Source organism: Ostrinia furnacalis, unplaced genomic scaffold (genome assembly GCF_004193835.3).
Source record: "Ostrinia furnacalis isolate ACB-3 unplaced genomic scaffold, ASM419383v2 OfSCF2610, whole genome shotgun sequence".
In the NCBI taxonomy this organism is placed as follows: domain Eukaryota; kingdom Metazoa; phylum Arthropoda; class Insecta; order Lepidoptera; family Crambidae; genus Ostrinia; species Ostrinia furnacalis.
Window position 1 is genome coordinate 236,535 of NW_021132849.1, and position 25,238 is coordinate 261,772.

Sequence of the window (25,238 nt, forward strand, 5' to 3'; positions counted from 1 at the left end):
ATATCAATCCACAGTGTTGCTATATTAAAATAATTACGGTTAATGGTAGAAAATTTTATCTGTGAGTAGAACACCGGTTTAGAAAAATCAAAAATGGCGTTCTGTACAGCTGTGGGTTGCGCAATTTTATTGTAAAATGTGCATGAAATTTACACGGAATACTAAGTTTTAAGTGCAAAAAATATTCTAGATAGTGGACATGTTATTTTTACTCAGTTTATAGTTTAAATTTCCCGTAGTGTATTGTTATATTTAACATAGTGCGAATCTGTCGTGGACCGTGTATTTTTTGTGTTGTGGTGATGTATGAAAATGATAAATAATGAAACGGAAAATAACACGGCTGTGTAAATAATGTATCTATAATGGGCTTGTTATGGGTAGTGTTTTTCGTGGCCTTGACTGGCTCACATTTTGGATATGGATTACCAATTGGACCAACGCCGCAAACCTACCCTTACGGTGAGTCATTTCAACAACAAAAATATCATGTTTTTCTGTAAATAAACACTGCTACTATGCGTAGTAAACTCTATACAAACTTGGCAAAGAGATTGAGTAGCATTAATGAACATTACATTTGTAGAATCTCTGAAAACAATGTCTTGGGCCTTGTATCAGTTAATAAATTGTTGAGGGTAGACTGGTTTTAGCTGTTTTAATGTAACATAGTTTCAATTGCGAAAATCTTAGAGTATTTCATTTTAAATCAACAACTTTACTATCTAACTATTGTGGTTTATATTAAAATAATTCTTATTTGAAACCACTAAGATTTTTGTAACTTTCCAATACATTTCCTACATTTAGATTATTTCTAAGGCCCTTACGATGACTGTCGTGATGTAGTGCTATTACTAGCTATCACAACACTTGGTTATTCTTCATTGCTAAAAGCATGTAGTTGAATGGGATGACAACATAAAATATGACTAGTTTTTCCAATAAGGTTTCCCTTTCTATGGCTTACCAACTGGATAGTGATAAAGTAAATATTCCTGGGCTAAATAGTAAGAAAAACTAGATTTTTAGATAATGCCAATTTTTGAAGATCTATTTTTTTTTTGGCATTTGTAGTAAATATAACTTTTAAGACAGATCATGTTCTTCTTCTTTAAATTCAAAAGAAGTTTACTGTGACAACAGTTAAAAAGAATCAACCTGTGTCTCTCTAAACTATCGACATTTGCAAAATCAGTGTGCTTCAAATTCACACCATTGAAGCCATTAGACAGAATAATAATAGGGCCCGTACTAAACCTTCTACATAATTTAATTAAAGTTCAGATTGAACATCATTAATTTTATGACAAAAGTGTTTTTCTTTTCTTTTTGCCAATGGATTAATTACCAAATTACCAATTTGATTTATTATCTTAATGTAAAAATACCTATGGATTTAGGAGCAAGTGGTTTCATGGAAGTTACAATGATTAATTTAGTCATAGAATTCAAAACCAATTACCGGACATTACAATCATGGGAACCAACTTTATAGATGCCAGATTAGTTTACAATCTACCTAATTTTATTGTGTATAGCACTAACACAAATGTCCTCATGTTAGGTGAACTTGTATCATTTAATTTTAATTTTAATGAATTCATTATCAAACCAAGAAAATCTGTAAGTGACTACTTTGAGGATTTTTATGTGATAATCCTATCCTACTAATAATAAAGGTGAAAGTTTGTGTGGATGTTTGTTACTCTTTCACACAAAAACTACTGAACGGATTTGGTTGAAACTTTACAGTATTATTATTTGTAACCCAGATTAACATATAGGCTATAATTTATGCGAATCTGTGGCACTAAATTTCACGCGGGTGAAGCCACGGGCAAAAGCTAGTTATGTGATAAATTAGTAATACACTAGCATTTGACATTCAGCTGTGCCAAATATAAATTGGATCATCAAAAAATTATAAAGTAATTTAAATCTTTTGAATGCTAAGCATTGCAATCAATAATGTCAATGACTTTTTAAAAGTAATTGACTAGTTTTCCTAGAAACACCACAGCAGAAAATACTATATTCAATGGTGGTAAAATCTAGGAGCAATATTCATTGAATTTTTGGACGAAATTGTTTTCCATAGGCAAAATTTCAACCCTGACCTAGGTTCTTACTGTTTGCTCAATTCAATATCATCAGCAGTTATAAGCAACAAGGTCCCGGGCGAATGCTATGGCTAGGTAGTTAAGTCGTGCTAGCCCAAAACAGGTGGGCGCGGAGAGGTTTCGTGAAGGACCTTTCAATTATTACTATAATACTTACAACTACATTACACATTTACCAATTTGCATCATGTTATATGATGACAACCCTGGCGGCTGACAAACCCCATTTAGACAATCGACTCCGCTTAGTCTTATCAGACAGCAATACGATTGTTATTAAGAATACTTACTAGGCATAAAAACAACAATCGACTTGAATGAGAATCGATCGACCCACCGAATCTGGGATATAGGTATCGTCAATAGCCTCTGTCAAACTGACGATATTCTGCGGCGCCATCCAAGGCTTAACCTGCCGCTCCACAGTATCAAAGAAGTGGAACATGGGCTTTATATTAAGGAGCATATCTGCATTATAACTTTTACAAGCAACCATCCAATACGTCACCACTCTCCTTATGCGTGCGATAGAAGAACTGAAGTCAATGGGCATAATCGCAATATGAAGCCCTGCACTCTCGTCATACTTTTCACGGCCGTTCACCTAGTCCTAGAGGCTTTCGAACACTGCGATAAAAGTAGGTAATCAGTAATCACTGAATACAAATATTGCGCACGTCCTCACCCCTAATTTATGATGGAAATGTTTATTTGATATTCTGATCTCGTTTTCCATCTCAGCAAAAAAAAAACCGTTTAGTCAGAAAAATCGAGGGCATTCGCATCTTCCCTGATTAGAATGGCCTAAACTCGATGGGTGGTAACCACGGACACGCACGTAATGCACGTCACGTACAGTGATGGTCCTTTGACTGGTTAGTTTACCTTACCTGGTTTGTTGGTAAGCTTCACAATCAGTGGAGGCGTAGCATGGGTTGGCACCCGGGGCGATCACCCCCCCGTGATAAGTCCTAAGGCACCCCCTGGTACCCCCCAGGATTTTGGAGTTACCTACCGATTCGAAGATCGAAAGACAATCGCCTAAAACCCGACGGTGTCCTCCGGGGCCATTGATACGAAGCCTCGAGTTATTGTAATATTGGACGTTTGAAGTGCACTTTATCCTAGACCCACTAGTCGGTCCAAAGCATGGGCGACCTGCCGCACGATTTTGTGCCTTCCACTGCACTGTGGTTGCTTTTATCATCATCATCAACAGCCCTTTACAATCCACTGCTGGACTATGACTATGAGCCTCTTCCACTATAGTGGAGGGTTTTGCCTTAATTTCCACGCTTGGCAGGCGGGTTGGAGATCGCAGTTTAAAAGATTGATGTTTTTCAGAGAGCGCTGCTGCCTGTTCTCTGTTTGATGTGTAGTCCCTAAGTCGCCTCTTACGACACCCGTGGGAAGAGTAGGGGTTGGTGACAAATGTATTCTACTCTGCCGTCACCACACGGCTTTGCTGCTTCATTTGTAAAGCGTCAAATGTTTCTCCTCCAGATGGAAGCGAAGCGTCAGCGCCCTTGGGCTGGGGCGGGCCGGGCGGCGCATACGCGGCGGTGCCGGCGCTGGCGCTGCTGATCGCCGCGGTCGGCCTGCTGCTCGGCTGCACGTGGTGCTACAGGCATAAGGACTGCAAGGTATGTTAGTCTATCCAGGACTTATTGGATTTTGAACCCTTTTTCTAATGGAATTATATCCCTTTTTGAATGATTCAGAAATGTAAACTGTTGTATGTTTCTGTGACTTATTATTACATTTTGTAACCACACATCTAGTCATCTACTTGACATTACAAATACATCTGCGCATACGCATACGAAAATGCGTCGGTAAAAAAATAAATATGTGGAAATTAGAAGCGGGAATGCCATTGAAATATTAAGTGATTGATAAGTAATTAATTATCTGTATGAAATATTGATTTATGAAGGCAATAACACCCATTAATCATACAAAAATACTCTCATCATCAGTAGCATCCACTGCAAATGTAATAATTTCATAATGGTTAAAGAAACTGGATACAGACAATTTTAGCAGTTACACACATGCAATACAATTTATTTATTTATTTATTATTAATTATTGAGCAATTACATATTTACAATAATTATACCTCTCACTAAATACATACATACATACTATTAAATAACACTGTTAACTAACTCATTTCGAATTCGAGTAGATGGTCTCACTCTCATTATTTTTAACATATTCCTAAATAACATAGCTTTCACTTGTCATGTTATATGCAAAATAATAAAATACATTACCATTCTGGCAAGGGGAAATGATTTAATGATGTTCACTATCCAAAATGTGAAATCATAATCTAACTACAAAATGTAGAATGTATACTCAATTACTGCCAAGGATTTGTGTCTTATTTACAAAATTGGAAAGCATTGTTTGTGTGTACAATAAAAAGCTATTAAACTAGGTGAGTAAGCAGCATACTTAGTTGTAAAGTTATCATTTTTATTGCAAGTCAAGGTGAGAGAGAACAGGCCAACGGCTTCATGTATCTAAAGATTAGCGACAAACAAGGTCACGACTTGAAATACGTACAGGTTATGAAGCTGGTCGAAATATGCATGCAATTCTATCTGAACTGGTTCGGGCTGGCTAAATATTCAATAAACAAACAATCTCATGTAAATTAAAATCAGTGACACTGACATTTTAGTTTGAATTAATGTTATGGATCAACATTCGATTTTAATAACAAAACTGTTGCTTTGATATTCAAATTCCCAATAAAATGTTCTTGCAATCTTATGTAGTTGCAATGCAGTAAACTTTACCCTAAATTATTATCTTTGAGCATGTGAGGTCAAAATACTGGGCCTAGCGCGCGTGCCTTTGTTACCCAGATAATCTAGCATAGTTGTATAGTATAGTTGTCCCAGCAAATAGATTCTAGTATCGTACTATAAGTATACACATCGTTAGAGACTAAAATTTATCCCACATCGGCTTCGGCAGCGAATTATTTTTAACAATAGAATGTAGACAGTACTTGTAGATAGGCACCGACAAGTAGCACTTAGAATGTAGGTTGAAAGCAAGTCACGCTAATAAGAGGAAAATGGTGATAACGACGAAAACGTTAACCCTTAAAGAGTTAAATGGCAATAAAGAACCCCACATTATCTCAGCTATTGGGTACCCGAAGCGACGTCGCTCCCGTGGCTAATAAAAGTCGCAGTTGTATACTAATCAGCGGACGGGCGGGGTCGTTACACTCGCTCGCGATGTTTTGATTCCGCACGACCTACTGTGTCTGTGGATTTTGTACAATATGAATATTCATTGCTATCTAACTAGGCCGCTAGGTGACAAGAACATCTCCACAATACGGAAGCATCGCGCTTTTTGCAGCAAATTAAGCTAACAATAGGCTAATTATCTAATTAATTAAGATGAGATTACGAAGATGAAATTTTAATTGGGACCTCGATTCGGCTACGCTAATGACATCAGCGATACCTATTTGACGGTCTAGTGCTCGACAGAATCTTAATATCTTATGTTGAAATTATAATTAAGCCTTAATTTCACTTTTAATGTACAAAAAATGTCCTAGTCATTTGTTACACTTTCTGATTTCTTTTTTAAGGTCCGTCTTCTTAACCGAGTATCATTACCCGCTATCTTTAATCACGCAGTACGCTATAATTTTACAAATATTATTAAAACCCACATGCCTTAGCTCGGCCCCAGCGAGCATGTTTATTTTATTGTTTCCCGTAGTAAACTATAAAAGTTCACTACAATATGTAGATGACATAACGTGCAGTTAGATCACCATTCAGCAGCCTTCGCCCGCTGTAATCCAAAGGTGACACTCCCATTCACGCCCACTGGAAGCGATTATTATTATTCCTGTTGCACAATCGACTTCGTCTGACTCATCCAGGGTTCGGTCCTTCGGTTCATCGCTATTGTCGCTACTTGGGTACCTAGTTGGGACTTGGGATATGCATGCATTATTCATGATTATGCAGTCCCGTAGATTGTCAGGAATTTAATATTGTTTACGTTGCTGCTGTGTTGCTGCTTTCATTTTGATTACGTTTAAGATGTTTCGGTCTTAATACCAGAGACAATGAGTTTGTACTCGCATATTGCTACTATTGTACACCTCATTAGTGTTCCTGGTGAGATAAAGAGACCTCACGTAGTAGCAGTCCTAGCACTAAATTGCTAACGTTATTCAAGCGTTGAATTTATTGCATTTGTTAGTTTGTTCCGTCACAAACCGAGCTTATCTTGGCGTGCTTTGCCAAGTTGCTTTATTCACAATGTATCATTTGTTTGATCAGTAAATCGACTGTGGGAAAATTATGAGTTGCCAGTGGCACTGTTTGACGGTGCACCCACGCCCATTTTGCCTAATTACTCCAGATGCACAATGAGCGAGCTCCCGTGAGTCACAAACGGGACAGCCCGCTGCACTTACTCACCGCCTTTGATATTTGGCAGCAGTAGGACGTTCTATTCTTCGCGATGATGCTCTATAAGTACCAACCTATCAATCAAATGTACGAAGTCGAATAACTTTGTTATACAGGGTGACTGGAACTGAACCCGCCATAGTAATACGCATATAGAGGAGGTCATTTGCTAATTATTGAACCCTACTTTCTATGACTAAAGTTTTATAGTTTAGGAGATATGTCAATTTTTATACTTTTTTCAGATTTTTCCGAAATTTGACCTAAAACCTGCTTAAATTTTTTTTCTCGTATGATTTTAACCGATTTTTTTATTTGATACTAATATCGAATAAACCTTTAGTCAAATAAAATAAATTTCAGATCTAGATAATGATTCAATAACTAGTTACGAGCCGTCAAAGTTCAACAAAAGTACAAACCACGATAAAAAAATCAAGTTCAAATTCGATTAAAAAAAAACTAATGGTGCTAATGGATTGCCAATGATCTTAAAAATATATCTACCTTCTCTTCTTTCCAATGATATATCACACGTAGTAATTAGATATTGAAATTGATTAAAAATTCAAAGTTTATGGAAGAAAATGGAGTAATAATACGAAAATTATCCTTTGACATATCTCCTAAACTATAAAACTTTAGTCATAGAAAGTAAGGTTCAATAATTAGCAAATGACCTCCTCTAAACGCGTATTAGCTATGGCGGGTTCAGTTCCAGTCACCCTGTATGTTTGCTTGTCATCCGTTTATTTGTAGTGCAAATGGCTCTATGGTCGATAAAACACGAGTATTCAGTTGTGGGACTGTAAATTAATTGCGTGACATTATTGGTCACTCTACGAATTATAATCTAGCTTCAGACGTTACTATTTACTGAAACAAACTGAAGCATAACTTTAATGCAAGTTTGTTTTGCTCATTTTCAAATACATATTATACAATCATGTATTTAGACAGTTCATCAGTCAATTCATCCAACGCAATAAGTAGTTTGATATAACGATGCGCTAAGCTAATAATGATGATGACTGCAAATGGAGATGTTAACTTTGCGTAAACAACTTCACAAAACTTCATCAATGCCAAATGAATTAACGGACGCATCAGAATTACTCATGTCCTGGTTTATCGCTTCATTACTGAATATCTGCATAATTTTCCATAATCAATATCACAGAGAAACCTGATGTCCTTCAATTTGAGTCCTATTCTTTTATATTTTCAAAGTAAGGGCATTTAATCAGAGATTCCACGTATACTGATGTTCTATGTAAAAAAATAATCTACCTAGATCTAAAGTACTAAACGGATTTTGTGACTTATAGACACAAAGTTACGAGACGCAATCAGAAGTAATTAAAATCATTATTTTGCTAAACGGATTTTGTGACTTATAGACATAAAGTTACGAGTCGCAATCAGAAGTAATTAAAATCATTATTTTGCTAGCACTTCTAATAACTAATCTTCGTAACGTTATAACGTGTGTTTTGCCACCGTATTTACCACTGTTAATGACAATGGTTTTGTTTTACCCTCCAATTTACCACCAACAATTAGTAGACAATTAGTCAAATTGGATGGTATCAATTCTCGGAGTCCAGGTTAACGCTTAGCGGACATGACTGGCGGCTTTTATGCGCCGGGCTACTAATAGGGCTCCACCTAAATGACGCGCCGAAACACGCGAACATGATAAATGTTGTTTTCATTTAATTACAAAAACATGTTTTTTTCTAACGACCTTTTTGAGGGAAATGGAATGTTTTGAAGCTGTGATTGTATGACTGACTCTTTGCGAAAAGTATTTACTAATGGAAAACATAGCATGACTGGTTCATTTGACTGACTATGCTACTATAGTTACTAAGTGGGCTGTCTAGCTCGAATCACAAATCACAATGTTGTTTCCCAAAGCAATCTTAAATCAAGCTTCATTATTTGTGAACATTTGAACAATAATGAATGTGAGACCGAAATAAACTACAAATTGTATTTACTTGTACCTTATCAGCTGTATTCAAGGATTCTAATCATCACTAAAGCGTTAAGCAGAAGATCATAATAGTGGCATGTAAAGTGCTAAGAAAAACCCACATTATTGCAGTCCCATCATTACCATTCATCAAACGGGCATGTGCTTGATATGATTACTTGTACGCATTCTCCAGACGCTAACGTTACTGGCGTACAAGTAATGCGGATCATTTGCGAACGACCTGAGATAACAGCTAATGGGCTATTCACAGCAATAGATGCCATTTCATGATCAATAAACGTTCTTTCTAGGTTGACTTAGCACGCAAAAAGTTTATCTTCCACACCAGATCATACGATAGTTAGTTGTCATTATTATAGAAATTGATTAAACTATTCATAGCTTGCATAGACTCCTTATTGATCTTCTCTAAAGTTTCGTGAAGAATAAAAGCTTTTTATTCTTGGTTTATATTTTGGACAGTTTACATAGCGAGTCGCAATATTAATCTGTATGAATCTTCTTCTACACCATTAGCTGAGCAAAGAAAAAATATCTGGCAAGTAAACATTTACTATGAATCAGCTCCACCCACTTGTATCAATGGCAATAACAAGAATGATCAGCAAACGATGTCCAATAGCACACATGTCATTACGCACGCAAAAGGACTACATTATGGCCTACCTACACCACAAGCTCAAGGTATCCCCGAAATAAACTTTCCAAATGCTGAAACAATTCCATTCCTCGCCAATTCTTTACACGGTGGACTTTGAGATGCTTCACATTAAAAACCCTAGACTACGCGCGAGACATTCACACGACACAACAACAATGTTACATTCGCATTTCTGAAACAGAAATGTGCGCCTTATTTCCAAGGAGTTGGGATAATGCTCGTATTTCGTATCGCGCGCCGAAGTTGGACGACTGACGATGCAGTGGCGCTTGTACTTGGCATAAAGCCCGGGGCTAACACACCCTACTGCCGTGCCCTCCCACGCTGTCATCGTTTCACACCTCCCCCATTGCTACTTTTATTCATACTCTCATTTTAAGAAGAGCTCTCAAGCCAGCAACCTATGTCACGCGAGATTGTAATATCGCTGATTACTTGCTGAGTAATGCAAACATTTGTAGAATGCTCTATGTGTGCCAGCATTAGTATTGTTTGTACCTATCTGCGTTGAATAATGTCAGCGAATTATTTATCAAAGCCGATTTGGTCCCACGGGTTTCCTAGTTGCTGGTTAATCACGTTACGTTTCGGTTAACCTCAATAATTACGCAATTAGATATAATAACTCTGCTGTATGAGGAAGAGCCTGTATGACACTTTGATTAGGTAGTTTCATTTTACGTTCACTTGATATTGAGTTACGTTTCAACCGCTTCTTGATAAATTATACTATCCTTTAGAAAGCTCAACACCTTGACCATTCAGTTACCGCCTTGACTGATAAACGCGTATCAGTTAAAGTAAACACTGGAATCTTGAGGTAGGTTTACCGTACTACAGTCTGGATTCCATTGTTTAAAACTGGCCTGGGAAAACATCTTGGCTATTGTTTTTATTTTCGTTCTTTGCAGAATAATAAATAACACGATGATCATTTCGTGCAAAAATAAATATTAATGTGACAGCCTGTAGTCGTAAATCCCATTTTCATGAGTTTAAAAGTATTATTAAGCAATGATGTGGCTTGCCATGGTTATTTATGTGGTGGCGTTTAATTAGCCTCATGATAAAGCCCTTGTCTGCATTCAGAAGCAGCGAGATAACGCACGCTGCGCGGGCGCACCGGCCGCGGCTTCGGACGCTGACTCACGCGATCGCTAATTACAATGTACGCGAGCACGTGTGCCTGCTATGAGCCGCGTATTGATAACTCCACTCAATGGCTGCTTCTTGTCCGATATGAATCGACTGCTGTCCTCGGTCAAAGGATCGGACATGCACAGAATGCACAATGCGCCCTGACGCATACCTCTGATAGGATTTAAAAGGATTATGATTCATATCAAATGTTAAGACTTTCCACTGTGCATCATGTCGCCAAATGACATTAGAATTTCTTGGATTATCACCCTTGAGTAAACCTTGATTAAGAATAGGCGCGGTAAGTAATTTGTCGTACTTATAATAATTGAACTGGTTCCATTTGAATGTACTGAGTAACTACTGACTGAAGACATGCAGTAAAGCTGTATAATTTTTTTATAGCTCTACCTGGTTTGCTTCGAAGAATGTCAATGTCCACGCTGCTATTCGAATAATTTTGGCAGCAACACGATGTCATTCATTATAAATCTATTTTTGTTAGGAATCCACAAAGTACATCAAGCGAAACTGCATGTAGTTTAAATTCCTTTGATATTTTTCTTCGCACGACACTTGCTAAAAACCCAAAGCCGCAGAGATGACAAAGTATTTACTGCAAACACCAAGCGTCATTTAGTATGATTCATATGTTTATGAGAACATAAAACAATTAAAAAGTTATTTAGAAAATGCATTATTATTAATGTTCTCTTTATCACTTTTTTTTTCTTGGGTCTCTTATAAAAAGCAGCTTCTCTGTAAATCATTTTGATAGTCAAAAAATATAGTTTGTTTGCTCTTATAATCTAGATTCTAGATAATCGAGAGGCTTTTTACAGTTCCTGTGTTTAATATGCAGGTGCGGTATACGAAGATACTTTTATAACATCACACAAAAGTAATCCACAATTAGATTAATAAGACATTATAGGCTTATAGATTCCCTTAACCTGATTGCCCGATTAGAAAGTCATTATAAAGTCTATCAGCGCTTCTTATACGTATACCACCAGGAAGATTAATGCAGGAGGGCCAATTTATGATATTTCTGCTTATGAGATATCTCTACAAAACATAAAATCACGAATGTTTACGCTTCGTCACTAGATAAATATGTACTTAAGATTCTTCAAAGAATTACCACATAGTTACAGTATACGAGAAAAATATGTTTCATGATCGTATCAGTTATCCTTGTATGTATTAGTCATATCGATTTAGAGATATTATGACCTGCAAGCAAATGTTCGGATCTTATTATACTTTTATGATGCCAACGGGTTTATATATATGCAATTTTCCTGCTTTTGTGATCGTATCAAGGTTTACTGAATCATATAAACTGCAATGCATAAGATTCTCTTATTATACTATTTTCTCAGTATTGATGATCCGCTACCACGATTCGCTGTTTAAAGTAGCATTGCCTCTAGGTGGCTCAAGGAATACAATTATTGCAGTGAATGGGGACTAAGCAAAAATTGTCTCAAAAATATTTAGTTTTCGTGAATGCTGTTGATTGCAATGTCATTGTTGGTTTTTCTTCTATACAAATTGTTTACCTCTGTCGACGGGGCACAAAGTCGTAATAATTCGCACCGCGTCATAGATTCACACGTCGTGCTCTGTACACACTTATTTGCATTGATCGTGCGCATTGCGATTGTGTGTACAGTTGTGTCCTCTACTTCTCGGATGCAGCGGCGAACTATGCGTTTTTGTAATAGTTTTCATAGACCTTATAAATAAAGGTAAAAGTATCGATAAATTCTAGCTATTTTTACAGATCCGCTACTGAGCGCTATCTCTAAATTATATCTGAGAGAAACATTTGTCATACAGCAATTTTCCTCATGGGAAACGAGCTGAAGATGGCATCTTTGTAAACACAGTTGATATGTACATACTATTTATGTTAATAGATTCGCGTACGATTGTATCATGAATGAAATACGGCACAAAATAATGAGAATTCTAGATCATTTTCTTCAGATTGTTCTTTTTAGTTGTTGGTTGACTTAATTGTAAAACTAATTTTAATTACTAAATAGTCTAGTGAATGACGTGCAAAATGCAATTTTCAACATGCCATGCCATCTCGCAATAGTTTCGCACTTATTGTAGCTGCATGCATTTAGCTTGTGTGGCTTCAATCGTAAAGCATTTTACAACTTCATTGTTGAAGGCAACGCCTCGGTGGGTCGGTGGCGACAGTATGCAGTTCTTGCGAACTCCCTGCAATCAACGCATGTAGTTGTCACCCATTGTTGACTCGACGGGAAAAGTATTCATTCAGTTATGAGGTTTTGTTGTTATTGTGTAACCGCGGTTTCCGTGAATGTGAGGCCATGCGAGTCTGTTTATATTGCTTATTTGCCATGTTTTGTATCATTAAAAAACTTTATTTTGATCAGATTTCAATTGCGTGATTATGCTATTTCAAACCAACTGGTGATCTAATTTCTCATGATCATAAAATGCCACATGCGCTAGCTTCTAGTTTGGATCTATTTATGAGTAATCTAGACATCTGCGTTCTACTGGAGGTTCCAGTTTATTTTGGTGCTTTAGAGATACCTACATATTTTTACAATTTGGGTGATGATTTATAAACACAAGTTTCTATCCTAAAACTTTGTTTTTTGGCTGACTTTTCAAAGGCGGAACCGTTAAAAAGCCCTCTGCCACGTCTGATTTGGTATTCAACGCACCATGAAGCTCAATCCAATGTCAACCCATTCTCCGCGGCAACAATACGCCCATCTCATCAATCGTGTTCATTCACAATTTTCGCATGTAACGTCATTGGGAAGGAAGGCGTAGTCCTAATAAAAATAAATTAGCTACAAAAAGCCTATTCACGAACATCAGTCACGTCCTCACCCCGAATTCCGATAGTCAGTCTCGAGTAGGTTGACTAAAGTAACGTAGTTTAGCTGCTATAAAACGTAACTTATAGCTCTTTTATCTGCAAAATGGTTCCTCACTGTTGACTGACGAATATTATGGATATTATAATCTAGTACTTTGACAGGGTAAATGACAGCGCTTTCAGATTTAGGTATTCAATAGAATTTTACTGCGACCAACCTCACATTTTTTATGAATAGCTAGAATAGAAGACTTCTAACTAAACCTACCTACTAACATCAAATTACAGACACAGAAAGAACCGTCACGTGTGCAGGTAATTGAAACCGGGCTTCCTATTTTCACATAATAATTACGTTCGTGTGAAATGGAGTAGGGAAACGTTTCACAACAGTCAGGTGACTCGAACGAGGATGTTCATCCTGGCTCAGGGCTGTAATTGATTCGCGTAATGTTATAGGGCTTAATCTTCCGGGCCTTTCCGATCCGACAGACTCCGCGTAATCTATTGGGGATATTTCAATTTACTTCGTCTAACATTAATTCTCTACCGGGAGAATGAAAAACGAATTACGTTAGTGCAGTCCGCCTTTGAACTTTGTTATCAATTCAAAAATGACTTCTTTATGCAAAGCCATGTGTTTTGCCTGCCATTCAGTTTGCCGACTCCCGAGTCCGACTGTATGTAGATTGTAGGTATCATAAAGACATGATTATTTTTACCAGGGAGGTAATTTCTGGCAACTATACTGTCTAAATTCTACGATTTAGATCTCTATTTGGTTAAGCAAATCATTATGAATTCAAAGTGATACTTCATTCAATGTTTTGTAATACTCCTTGTCAATATGATTTCAAAATTCTTGTAACTTTTAAAGTGCGCATTAATTGTAATCATTAAACTCAATGATTAAAAAACTAAAGCTACATGGAACCGCTTTAGGAGCTACATCATCTAGTGGTGGTGCTTTACAGCTATGCTGATCATTAGAATAGGGAAGTCTTAAGACCGTAATAGAAGGCAACGTAAATCGATAATCATAAGCAACTGCCAGACAGGCAATTCAAGCTGTTCTTGCAGCTAGCACGCTGGTGGTAGCGAGAGGTCGGCTGTCCCCATTCGCACGGGTTGCGTGTCGGTGTGACGACAGCCGATACGAGAGGCGCGCGGTGTTCGGTTATAAATGGAATGCCATCGAAAGTGTCTTTTGTCTTTACGTTTGTCGAGAAAGGAGGATTTGAAAGGCTTCTGTTCTGATGAAGGACACAGAAGAATTACAGGAAGATCCAATTGCAGTCATATTGTTTATTACCTTTGACTAATGCTATTCTTAACGCCAATCGTTGAAAACCTACCTATACTTTCTCCATTTTTCGTCCAAAATCATAAAAATAACCTTTTATTATGGCTACCGAGTCCGTGTTGGAACAAATGAAATAGTGTCCGACCGAAACTAGTTTTACGACCGAAACCGAAACCGAAAACGAATTTCGGCAACGGTGTCTATTTCGGCCGAAACCGAAACCGAAACCGAAACTTCCTTACAAGGCTCATATTTTGAATTTGAATTTAAATTGCATTAAAATTTAACTTATAAAGCGCCTTTTTACTCTAAAAGGTGTCAAATTATGTATTAAAAAAGAAAAAGAAGGATTTATAGTCTACATTTTTTTTAATTACTCGCATTATTCAGGACATCTACATAACCCGTCCCATGGTCGGGTCTTTTACCTTAATAATTTCTCAAAACAAAATTGGTAGTACGTAAGTTAGTATCTACTGTCGGTACCTACTGCCACTACTGCCACTTGGATACCTTGGTGATAAATACTAAAATGAACTTTGAAACTCTGAATCCATAATATTATCACCATGAAATGCACTATAGTCATTACTATTACTAACTACCTAACTAATGTTTGTTTACGTATAGCATTTGCGAACCAAAAAAAAATTATTGGTTAGATTAAACTTGATTATACTTTTATCAGTCATATTGAATATTTTTTTTTATGTTTACTACCCGCTCTTATGTTATAACGACATAAAACGAGATAAAACTTACCAAATTCAAAACAAATCACTCGAAAACTCGCCACCGCAACAAAACTAACAGCAAACAAACAAGCGAGCGAATCACGACATTGACTCTGAATGGATTCATAATCATCATCATCATCAAAATCTGTAATACAGATTTTCTTAAAATCTACAATAGGCACCAGCTTTTACAATGATAATCTAATATATCTGTTAAAGATATATTATACGAAATGTTTTTCCTAATATGTTGTGAGAGAAATAAATAAATAAATAATTCACTCATTCAACGCGCCGAACATGACCGATAACAGCGCGGAAACTCCCGAATGCACATTCGGTTTCGGTCGTAGTTTCGGCAAGTTTGCCGCCGAAAACGAAACTACACCGAAACTCGTGTTTTTACCGAAACTCAACCGAAAACGAAACCGAAACCGAACATTCGGTCGGACACTAAAATGAAACATTAATTTCTTCACGTGATTTCCCAAAGGGTGAAGTGGATTGCCCGACTTTAAAATATCACTCGTTCCAGTTATTTAGCGAAATATTTAACGAACTCTGGGCACCAGTAGCTTCGCTCCTGACCTTTACTTATTTAACAATACGACTAGGTACATCGCTAAACGTGTCCATATCATCATGATATCACGCAATCCTCATGAGTACCTATGCGCGAGCGATATTTTTAATAATTGTAACAGCTTTAGTGCGGTTACTCACTGTATCCCGTAAAAATCCGTAAATGTCCGAAAAGAGCAGTGTTACCACATAGGTACTATTTCATCTACTAACCCATATTTGCCTATATTCATTGGCTTCCTTAACAAACTGTTATCAGCTCATCGTCTATCAGTTCTTCAACCTATCTTGCCTATCCGACTTCGATGGGCTACGTGCTTATCATGCGAAAAACCACCTAGTTCTTGTATTTTTAAAACACCTACTGAATTTAATCTAAAAGATAGGTTCTGGATTCACTTCGACACGTGCACGTCACTTATTTATTACCTAAGTCCTATCTGTTTTCTCATAGGATTTGCCGAGATATTTAAGATACGAGATAGAGTTAAGATAACAATACCCGCGAACAATGTATGTAATTAGTAATTATTGCATAACAAGCAGTAAACTTCCACAGATATGAATAATAAATTATTTTATTCACTCGTTACTTATTAGTGCGATTACCATGCATGCAATGCTGTATTTATCATTCAATGGTATTGCTATTTTAAGTGATTTACCAATCACCTGTTATTATAAAGTATCATCATCATATTTTCCGGAATTTTATACTTCATCTTGACTTATAATTTATTTAGCCATGTTCTCAAGGAGAACTTGAACATTGTTTCATTTTTTTTTATCCACAACGAGGAAGCTCTTGGCCTGTATCTCACCTGATGGTAAGTGATGATCAGGCCGAAGGTGGACGTGAGCTTCACCCGAAGTCCTCAACCACAGAGGAATTGGCTATCTTACCTTTAACTACCGAAACACAACAATGCTGTTAACATTGTTGTAATGGTGACAAACTTAGGTAAGATGGTGGTAGCTAGCCAGGCGGACTTGAAACAAGCCCTACCACCAACCAAACTGAACAGAAAATTCTGCCCCTACTGGGAATCGAACCCGGGACCTCTGCGTCTGAAGCAGGTGGTCTAACCACTAGACCACAGAGGCGATTGTCAGATCATCGGAAGTTATTTATCATAGTAATTTATCATATCATGGGCTTATTACAAAAGATGCACACTCCAGCATCTATCGAAAGTAATCAACAATATCACGGTAAGTTAGGGAAATGGTACTTTCTATCTACCGTTTAGCTTTAAAAAAGAAAACCTATTACCCCCAAACCCCGAAATAAAACACAAAAACTCTGTGTACGTTATTATTCCAGCCATTGTATAGGTACCCACCAAATAGCCGGAGGGCGATTTTTCTCGTTAGTATCTGCCACAGACAGTGCTTTCCTTTTCAAAGCTACTCTCTAATTGTGGTTGTTCTACACAGTTTTTATTGTCATCTACCATACCTTTTTGTGTAATTAAGCTCTAGGACATTTCTAGCTCTTGTATTTTATCAACAAGTTGTTAAACCAATTATGTACAGTCAAAACACTCTTCAGACTTGTAGGGACACATTGTATTTTGTTGAGTGGAGTATCAAATCTTTATTAGCACCAGCAACAGTGGACCTACCACCAATACAATAATACGAATTCCATAAATTACATGATTTCATCCTGCTTTTGCTAATGTTAATAATAATAATAATTACTTACCTACTAAAACTGTTCCATATAAAATTTGTAAACACTAACAACATAATAATACTTTCATTTTAAACAATGTTCTCATTCGATATTTTTCTTGTCTCCAGCCAAACCAAGGAGAGGACAATCAGGTAGTTTGTCATACAAATCAGTAGTTGTGTGATTTGTTGTCTGTCACGTTCATTTGTGTCTCATCCATCCATCATTAGACTCCCTCATTGGTTTATTACGGTCATTCATATTAATAGTGTATTGGTCTTATCATTGTGGTTTGGTTTTGTGTATGTTGTGTTGGGAACTTACGTGTTTTGTTTGTACCTACTAATGTATTTCTGTTTGTGAAGTCTAATTTTAGTCTTAATAAACTGGTCACTTTTATAATTAAGTAGAGGTCATTAATATTCATTACTTCATGTTTATTTTTAGATTATTATTCTAAAACTTTCAATATTAATTTGATAATTTTATACTCTCATCATGTTTTTATTACTTTTAATCATCAATTATGATTTAAGCACAAGTAGAACGAGGCTGATTTTTCAAGATTGTCAGAAAACTCCCAATAACTTTTAAAAGTAACTGTAGAAAGATTTTCATATTTGACAGTTTTTACATAAAAATATCAAATTGTCAATTGATTCTTGAGAATATTATCTCGACATTGAAAAATCGGCCACAAATTAATCATTCACGATTCACAATTAGGTCGCTCAATTCGGGACGGCCAGGCGCCATGTCTACATCGGTTAGAAATATGTCTGAAGTGTCATTATGTCGTCTATACCAGCTGTTCCGAATTAGCGGCCTAACTCAAGAATATTCTAGTCTAGAAAAATCCATTAACTCGCTATTGTAGTCTAAACTTCTAGAAAAATCCACCATTAACGTTGTATTGTCTCTCGATAGTTGTTCACGGGGACTGTCACTCACCACCTCCATGAAGTCCGGCGCTCCAACCCGCCCGACTCAGGCTTCTCGGAGCCTGTCAACAACAACATCAGCGAGGACAACAACAATGGCCCAATCTCGCTGCGGGAGATGCAGAACATTGCCAACAACAACGCGACAGCGTACATTGTCAGCGAGAATGAGGAGCGGAACAGAATCAGTCGAGAGTCTGTTGTTGAGTTCGAACCGCTGCCGACGGGGATACGAGTGGCGGACCCTCTGGAGCCTTATGCGGACTGGTTCGGTGAGTAATTAATAAATAAGAAACGAAGCATTCCCCAAACAACGTGGCCGCGTTCATCGTCCGTGAGAACGAGGAGCGGAACAGAATTAGTCGAGAGTCTGTTGTTGAGTTCGAACCGCTGCCGACTGGGATACGAGTGGCGGACCCTCTGGAGCCTTATACGGACTGGTTCGGTGAGTGATTGACAAAATGATTAAACATTTCCCAAATTACGGGACCGCGTACATCGTCAGCGAGAACGAAGAGCGGAACAGAATTAGTCGAGAGCCTGTTATTGAGTTCGAACCGCTGCCGACTGGGATACGAGTGGCGGACCCTCTGGAGCCTTATGCGGACTGGTTTGGTGAGTAATTGATGGTAAAACATTAAATGTAGTTCAACATTTCCAGTTCAGGTAGGACAAAACAACAGCGCACAGCGGCAAATAATAAGCAGCACATCCTTTGGTGATTTCAAGGACGAAAAAGCAGAAGCACCACTGACCTACTGCCTAATTTCGAGTAGGTACCTATGCGCCGCACGTCCTAATAGATTTTCAAATCGTTTTGTGTGATGATTACCAGTTTTGTTAGGATTAGGTTTGCATTTTGCACTTAAAACCCCTGTTATAAAACAGTTAAAGCAAATTAAGCTTATCATAAGAGCTGTTAATAAGTTAAGAATGGAGGGATAAAATGTTATGTCCTTACATAAAATAACCATAAGTAAATACACGATAAAGCTAGGTAGTTTAGTTTCTAGTATTCCTTTTAGATACAACAAATCAGTTGCTCAACTAATCGAAACTCGTTTCGTCTGACCCGATGTTCGGTCCCCAATTAGTCAATATTGGCTGTCTAGGCCGTCACACGTTATTATGCTTATATGTACTTACGAATATTCATTTTTGTATGTTTTACAGGTGGAGAAGATTTCTCTAGAAACCGATTGCAGTACCTAAGGGAAATAGGGCGAGGATGGTTTGGCAGGGTACGATATATTTTCATTACATTTCTCGATTTTAATAAAAGTTAAACAGCGCACTAGTGGTAGTATGTAGATATTTTGCTCTTATTTGACTCATTGACTGCAAACTAACAACATTTTCTTAGAACGAGAACAGCGTCATTTATACATAGTTCAAACACTATTACATACCAACAAGGAAATTATAGTAACACAAGTTTAATACAATCATCGTATTTTTGGAATAAATAAATAGGTCACGTCAATTTCTCAAAGGTAATTTTGACAGTCCAATATAACTTATAGAGATCGGTTATGTTTATCTACTACTAGCTGACCCGGCGAACTTTGTTCCGCCTTAATGGCAATAAATAAGCAGACTTTTTTTATTTCGAACGGGATAAAAAGTATCCTATGTCCTTCTCCTGGCTCTAAACTACCTCTCTGACAATTTTCAGCTAAATCGGTTCAGCCGTTCTTGAGTTATAAGTGGAGTAACTAACACGACTTTCTTTTATATACAGTGTGAGTCACGTTAAAGTGTACATATGAAAATATATGAAACTAGACCTATTTTTATCGACAAAAAAGAGGTCAAAAAATTTTTGAGATTTTTTTTTAATTTTTTATAGAATTTTTTTTCTTCCAATTACTTATTGTAAAGAAAACGTAATAACTTTTAAACTAAGCGGTATATCCTGATAAAATAAAAACAGTAATAATGCTAAATAATAGGTGATACTAAAAAAATACATAAAATACCCTCAAAATGCCAACAAATAATAAAAAAAGATACTTTTTGAAAAAAATCTNTAGATATAAAAATAAGTCGGGTTTTCCTTCCTGACGCTATAACTCCAGAACGCACGAACCGATTTCCACGATTTTTCATTCGTTGGAAAGGTCTCGGGCTGCGTGAGGTTTATAGCAAAGAAAATTCAGGAAAAATAAAACGGGATCCACGCGTACGAAGTCGCGGGAGGCCGCTAGTTTATTTTTATAACTCAAGATTTGAAAGTAAATTAATATGTGTTATATTTTATATACCTCAGGTAGTAGAAGGCGAGATAGAAGACAATGGTTCGACGAGTACAGTCGCGGTCAAAATACTCAACCAGAACGCGTCCTTGGAAGACAAGGCGCGATTCCTGGAAGAGGCGCGAGTGTACCGCGACGTGAGCCACGAGAACATACTCGCGTTCGTCGACAAGTGCTTGCAGGAGGACCCCTGGATACTGATATTCGAGTTCTGTTCTGTGGTAAGTACACCTTAATCCCTTGTAAAAGGACAAACCAGTACAGTCACGGTCACAATACTCAACCAGAACGATTCCAGAGTAGCGAGAGTGTACCGCGATCGAAATGCAATCTCTTTTGAAACAAGTTGATCGATCTGAAATATATTTATAGCAGGATAATAAATAACCTCATGACTCAGAAAAATACTAAGCAAATCGTAAACATCATACTACGTAAGTTGTCGCCTTTGACCTCTGATAGCAGATATTTGACGTTGAGCTATGTGTCATATCGATATGACTTGTTTGTGAAAGCTCTTATCTACTTATGAATGTAGGAAAGAAGTGACTCGTTATCAATGAAAAGTTCTCGGGGGATTTTCACTGTTATTGCAGCCCTGGCTTAGGCCCAGTTTTTTTATTCATGGTTAAAATAACTAATTGTTAAATTTTGCTACTAATGGTTAAATATTAACAAAATGTAAACTAAAAGTTAAAAAATGTACTAAGTGAAGCTAACCATTGTTCGAAAAACATTTTTTTCTGATATTTAACCACTTGTCATTTCTTCTTCTTCTTATGCGTTACGCTCTTGGCAGAGCGGTCGTGGTCACGTTGAGGCGTTGTTCACATCGGTTGTAGAGGCGGATACAACTCTCCGCACGATCACTTGTCATTTGACATATGTCACGAACTACGAATAAAAAAACCGGGCCTTATATGTTCCGTTCCATTGCATACTACACAACACCTTCCAGTAAAGTCCTCAACTTATATGTAAATCTAAGATCCAAATCTTGCCATAGAGTGTTAATTTGTTCGAAAATAGCATTCACCTACTAATGATTGACTATTTCTCTGTCCCCAGGATCTGCAACAGTATCTGATAGTGAACCGGCACAAGATGGCGTCGCTGAACGAGGGCGGCGTCCCGCTCCGGCTGATGTGCGACGTGGCCTCTGCGCTCGCGCATCTCCACTCCAGAGGACACCTATACGGGTATGTATGGTTTGAAATTAATATTATATAGCCTGACCAGGAACATAAAAACCCTGGCATAGAGGCGCGTCAATTGCATTTGATAGTGCAACACTGAGTACAGTCGTACCTGTGTTAAATTAATAGGCTAACTTTATGTATCAGGATTCTGGATTACGGGCTAATTTGATATTTTCATAAATTTACGAAAAAATATTATTATAGGTAACCTGGTTTAAATAAATTAAATGAAACCATCAATCGAGTTAGTAGGAATTATTTTATTATTCGTCAATAATCAAATTCAGAACTTGAATATTCAACTGCAATGTCTGCTCAGCTCATGAACGCTTCAAACTCGGTACTTCTTTCCCAATTCCATAAAATTCAAAACTAAGGCCCAGTTTTTTGATTCATAGTTAAAATAACAAATTGTTAAATTTTGCTACTAATGGTTAAATATTAACAAAATGTTAACTAATAGTTAAAAAATGTATTAAAAGTCGAGCTAACCATTGTTCGAAAAACATTTTTTTCTGATATTTAACCACTTGTCATTTGACATCTGTCAAATTTGACCATTGGTTATTTTAACTACGAATCAAAAAACCGGGCCTTAGAAAGTGACAAAAAACTTTAAAATAGGTAGTTGAAACAAACCACAGCTAATTTTCATAGTGGACTGTACTATACGATAAACATGTCAGTCAATTTGACAACCTTTGTCGGAAACATTATTCAATGAAAATATTGTCCGAACCCTTAGTATTTCTCTTCGACAAATACTTTAACACATTGTGAACCACTTTTCTTTCACGACTATAAAAATATTTTAGCAATTTAATTCACAAAATCAATTGCGCACATTTAAAATAAAGTTTGTTTACACTTTGACAGCAATAGACTGACATGCAAGGTGACATGTCAATGAAGTTTTCAGTTACTGTTGCCATTAAAAGAAATTAGTACCATTAGTTTTCCGCAACATGGCGAGGGTTTTTATGTTCCTGGTCAGGCTATACTTTGTACTTCTCTAAAGACTTGGTTAAATTGGTTGCGAGTTCTAATATAGACGACCTCCTAGGTTCTGCTGTTGTTGGGTTTCATCAGCAGCGATCGAGAGGTGGGGAGGTGGGAATCAGTCAGTATACTACACTATACTATAGTACATAATATTGTGTACTAACGATCAGACAACGCTCTGCAACAACTTTCCTAAGACACCGAAGCAATCAGTCATTTTGTATTATTGGGATGTCAACTTTTTTGAGAATTTAATATTGGTAGAAAAAGTTTCATTTGAGACAGTAGTATCAACTTTTGATCAAGTATAAAAACGTCAGGTGCGCTGTGCTTGTCTGATATTTTAAATCTCGCCTTATCTCGTTGCGCGGGGTTGACTTTCCCAATCATGCGCCGCCATTTAGTTCTATCTTGAACGCCTTGTTCGGGGAGTCCCAATACTTGTCCTTTTGGGCATTCGTCATCCAGGTGGTTATTTATTGTCCAGGAATCGATTACGATATCACTAGCGAGCGCGCACATCACTACGGTTGAATCTGCCAGGTTAACGGTTGCGATCGCGCCCGGCGATAACCGCACTTGACTACCATTCATCTTACCGCGATTATCAAATATCTTGTTTTGTAATACGTTATTTCATGCTAAAAAGTGCTTTTTAAAAGCCTATTTGCAGAAATAAATTCACACATTTACGGGGGGCACATAGCTCGTAGAGACGATGGCCGTTGGGGCAGGAAAGTTCTCGAGTGGCGACCACGGGCTGGAAGACGTAGCGTGGGCAGGCCTCCTACTAGGTGGACCGACGATCTGGTGAAGGTCGCGGGAAGAGCCTGGATGCGGGCAGCGCAGGACCGTTCATTGTGGAAAACCTTGGGGGAGGCCTTTGTCCAGCAGTGGACGTCATTTGGCTGAAAACGGGATGAGTTTTTTATAAACGCTGAGTATCGAAGGAACCTAGTCACATCCATCTACATTTGTTTTTATGTGTGGACTATGATTCGCAGCACCATCTGGAGCGGGTCTGTGCTAGTGCGCGGCGAAGGCGAGGCCGCGCGCGCCGTGCTGGGCCGCTACGCGCCCGCGCCGCCGCCGCCCGACCTGCAGCCGCCTGAGGCTAGCCGCCCGGCTTTTGTGCACACGGTAAGATGGCTCGGACGCTATAGCTAAAGCCTGGTCCGTGAGCACGTAGAATTTTGTCCAATGACCCCAAGCTACCCATCCTTATCGCTCGCGTGTAATTTATATTGCTGTCGCGACTGTGCGACGGGCGCCCGCAGTGAGTGTGCGAGCGCGACAGCAACATAATAGACAGTTTGACACCATACCCCAATAATTCGAAACCACAACTTTTTTTACAAGACCCTTCATTCTGGTCGTAAAAACTTAATTTATTTTAAATTATCTGTAAATTACGATTTTTGTTCGCATTGTAATTGAAAAAAGTAGTTTGATTGAGTTGACAAAATAGTGACGTCACTTGCTTGTAGTGCCATACAAAATCTATGGGAGAGTTTCATTTTGACAGTTTTAAAAAGTACGTCAGTTGATTGGTGGTGTCAACATGTCTATTACGCGCGAGCGATAAGGATGGGTAGCTTGGGGTCATTGGACAAAATTCTACGTGCTCACGGACCAGGCTTTATTCAAAAGATTTACATTTATTTACAACCCGATCGAACTGCGCACCTCCCTGGAAGGAATGCGTCTCTCCGTCCCACTTATCAGCACACCTCCCCGCGTTCGCCCAGAGCGTCGATTTGACTTCACGGCTGCCAGGTTCGCGGCTGAACCATTTAAGAACCTAGTAAGTGCAGCGGAGCAAATTTTACAGGAGAGCGAAAAAACGCATTTTCATTTGCCCTGCTAAAATGCTTAAAGATTTGGATAACTTCCGATGTTTATATTAAAGATTAGTTACTAAAGTATACTTTATGGAATAAAAGAATATATTTAGTTGAAAATTGCAAGTTTTATGCTCTTTACTAACACTAAAAATTATTTTTTTGACAAAAGTGCCTCGTAAAAATCTAAATCAAAATCGAATATGAATCAGTACTCATGTAGTGCCCAGATTTTGATATGGTTATCGAGTGTCAGCCAACAGAACTCGAAATAATATTTAAATTACAGTAGCATTTTACCTCTAGTAAGTCTCATTGACCATTTTGAAACCTAGTAAGTCCATGCACTTACTAGGTTTTAAATGGTCATTGTAACTTGCTAGGTTTTGATAATGGTTTTTGCAGATTTGAATTGGACTTACTAGGTTTTTAGCAA

General features: G+C 37.6%; 1 protein-coding gene across 1 annotated transcript; it reads left to right on the forward strand.

Moving 5' to 3' along the window:
- Positions 1–78: 78 nt before the first annotated feature.
- Positions 79–24,101, forward strand: LOC114356049 (Cyclin-dependent kinase 1; the record flags this gene model as incomplete). The annotated part of the gene is made up of 8 exons (XM_028309134.1): positions 79–462; positions 3,627–3,766; positions 17,693–17,716; positions 18,492–18,777; positions 19,679–19,746; positions 20,775–20,981; positions 21,829–21,959; positions 23,966–24,101. Coding segments are annotated over exons 1-8 (1,089 nt in total), but the record flags the coding sequence as incomplete, so codon positions are not given.
- Between the last annotated feature and the right edge of the window lie 1,137 nt (positions 24,102–25,238).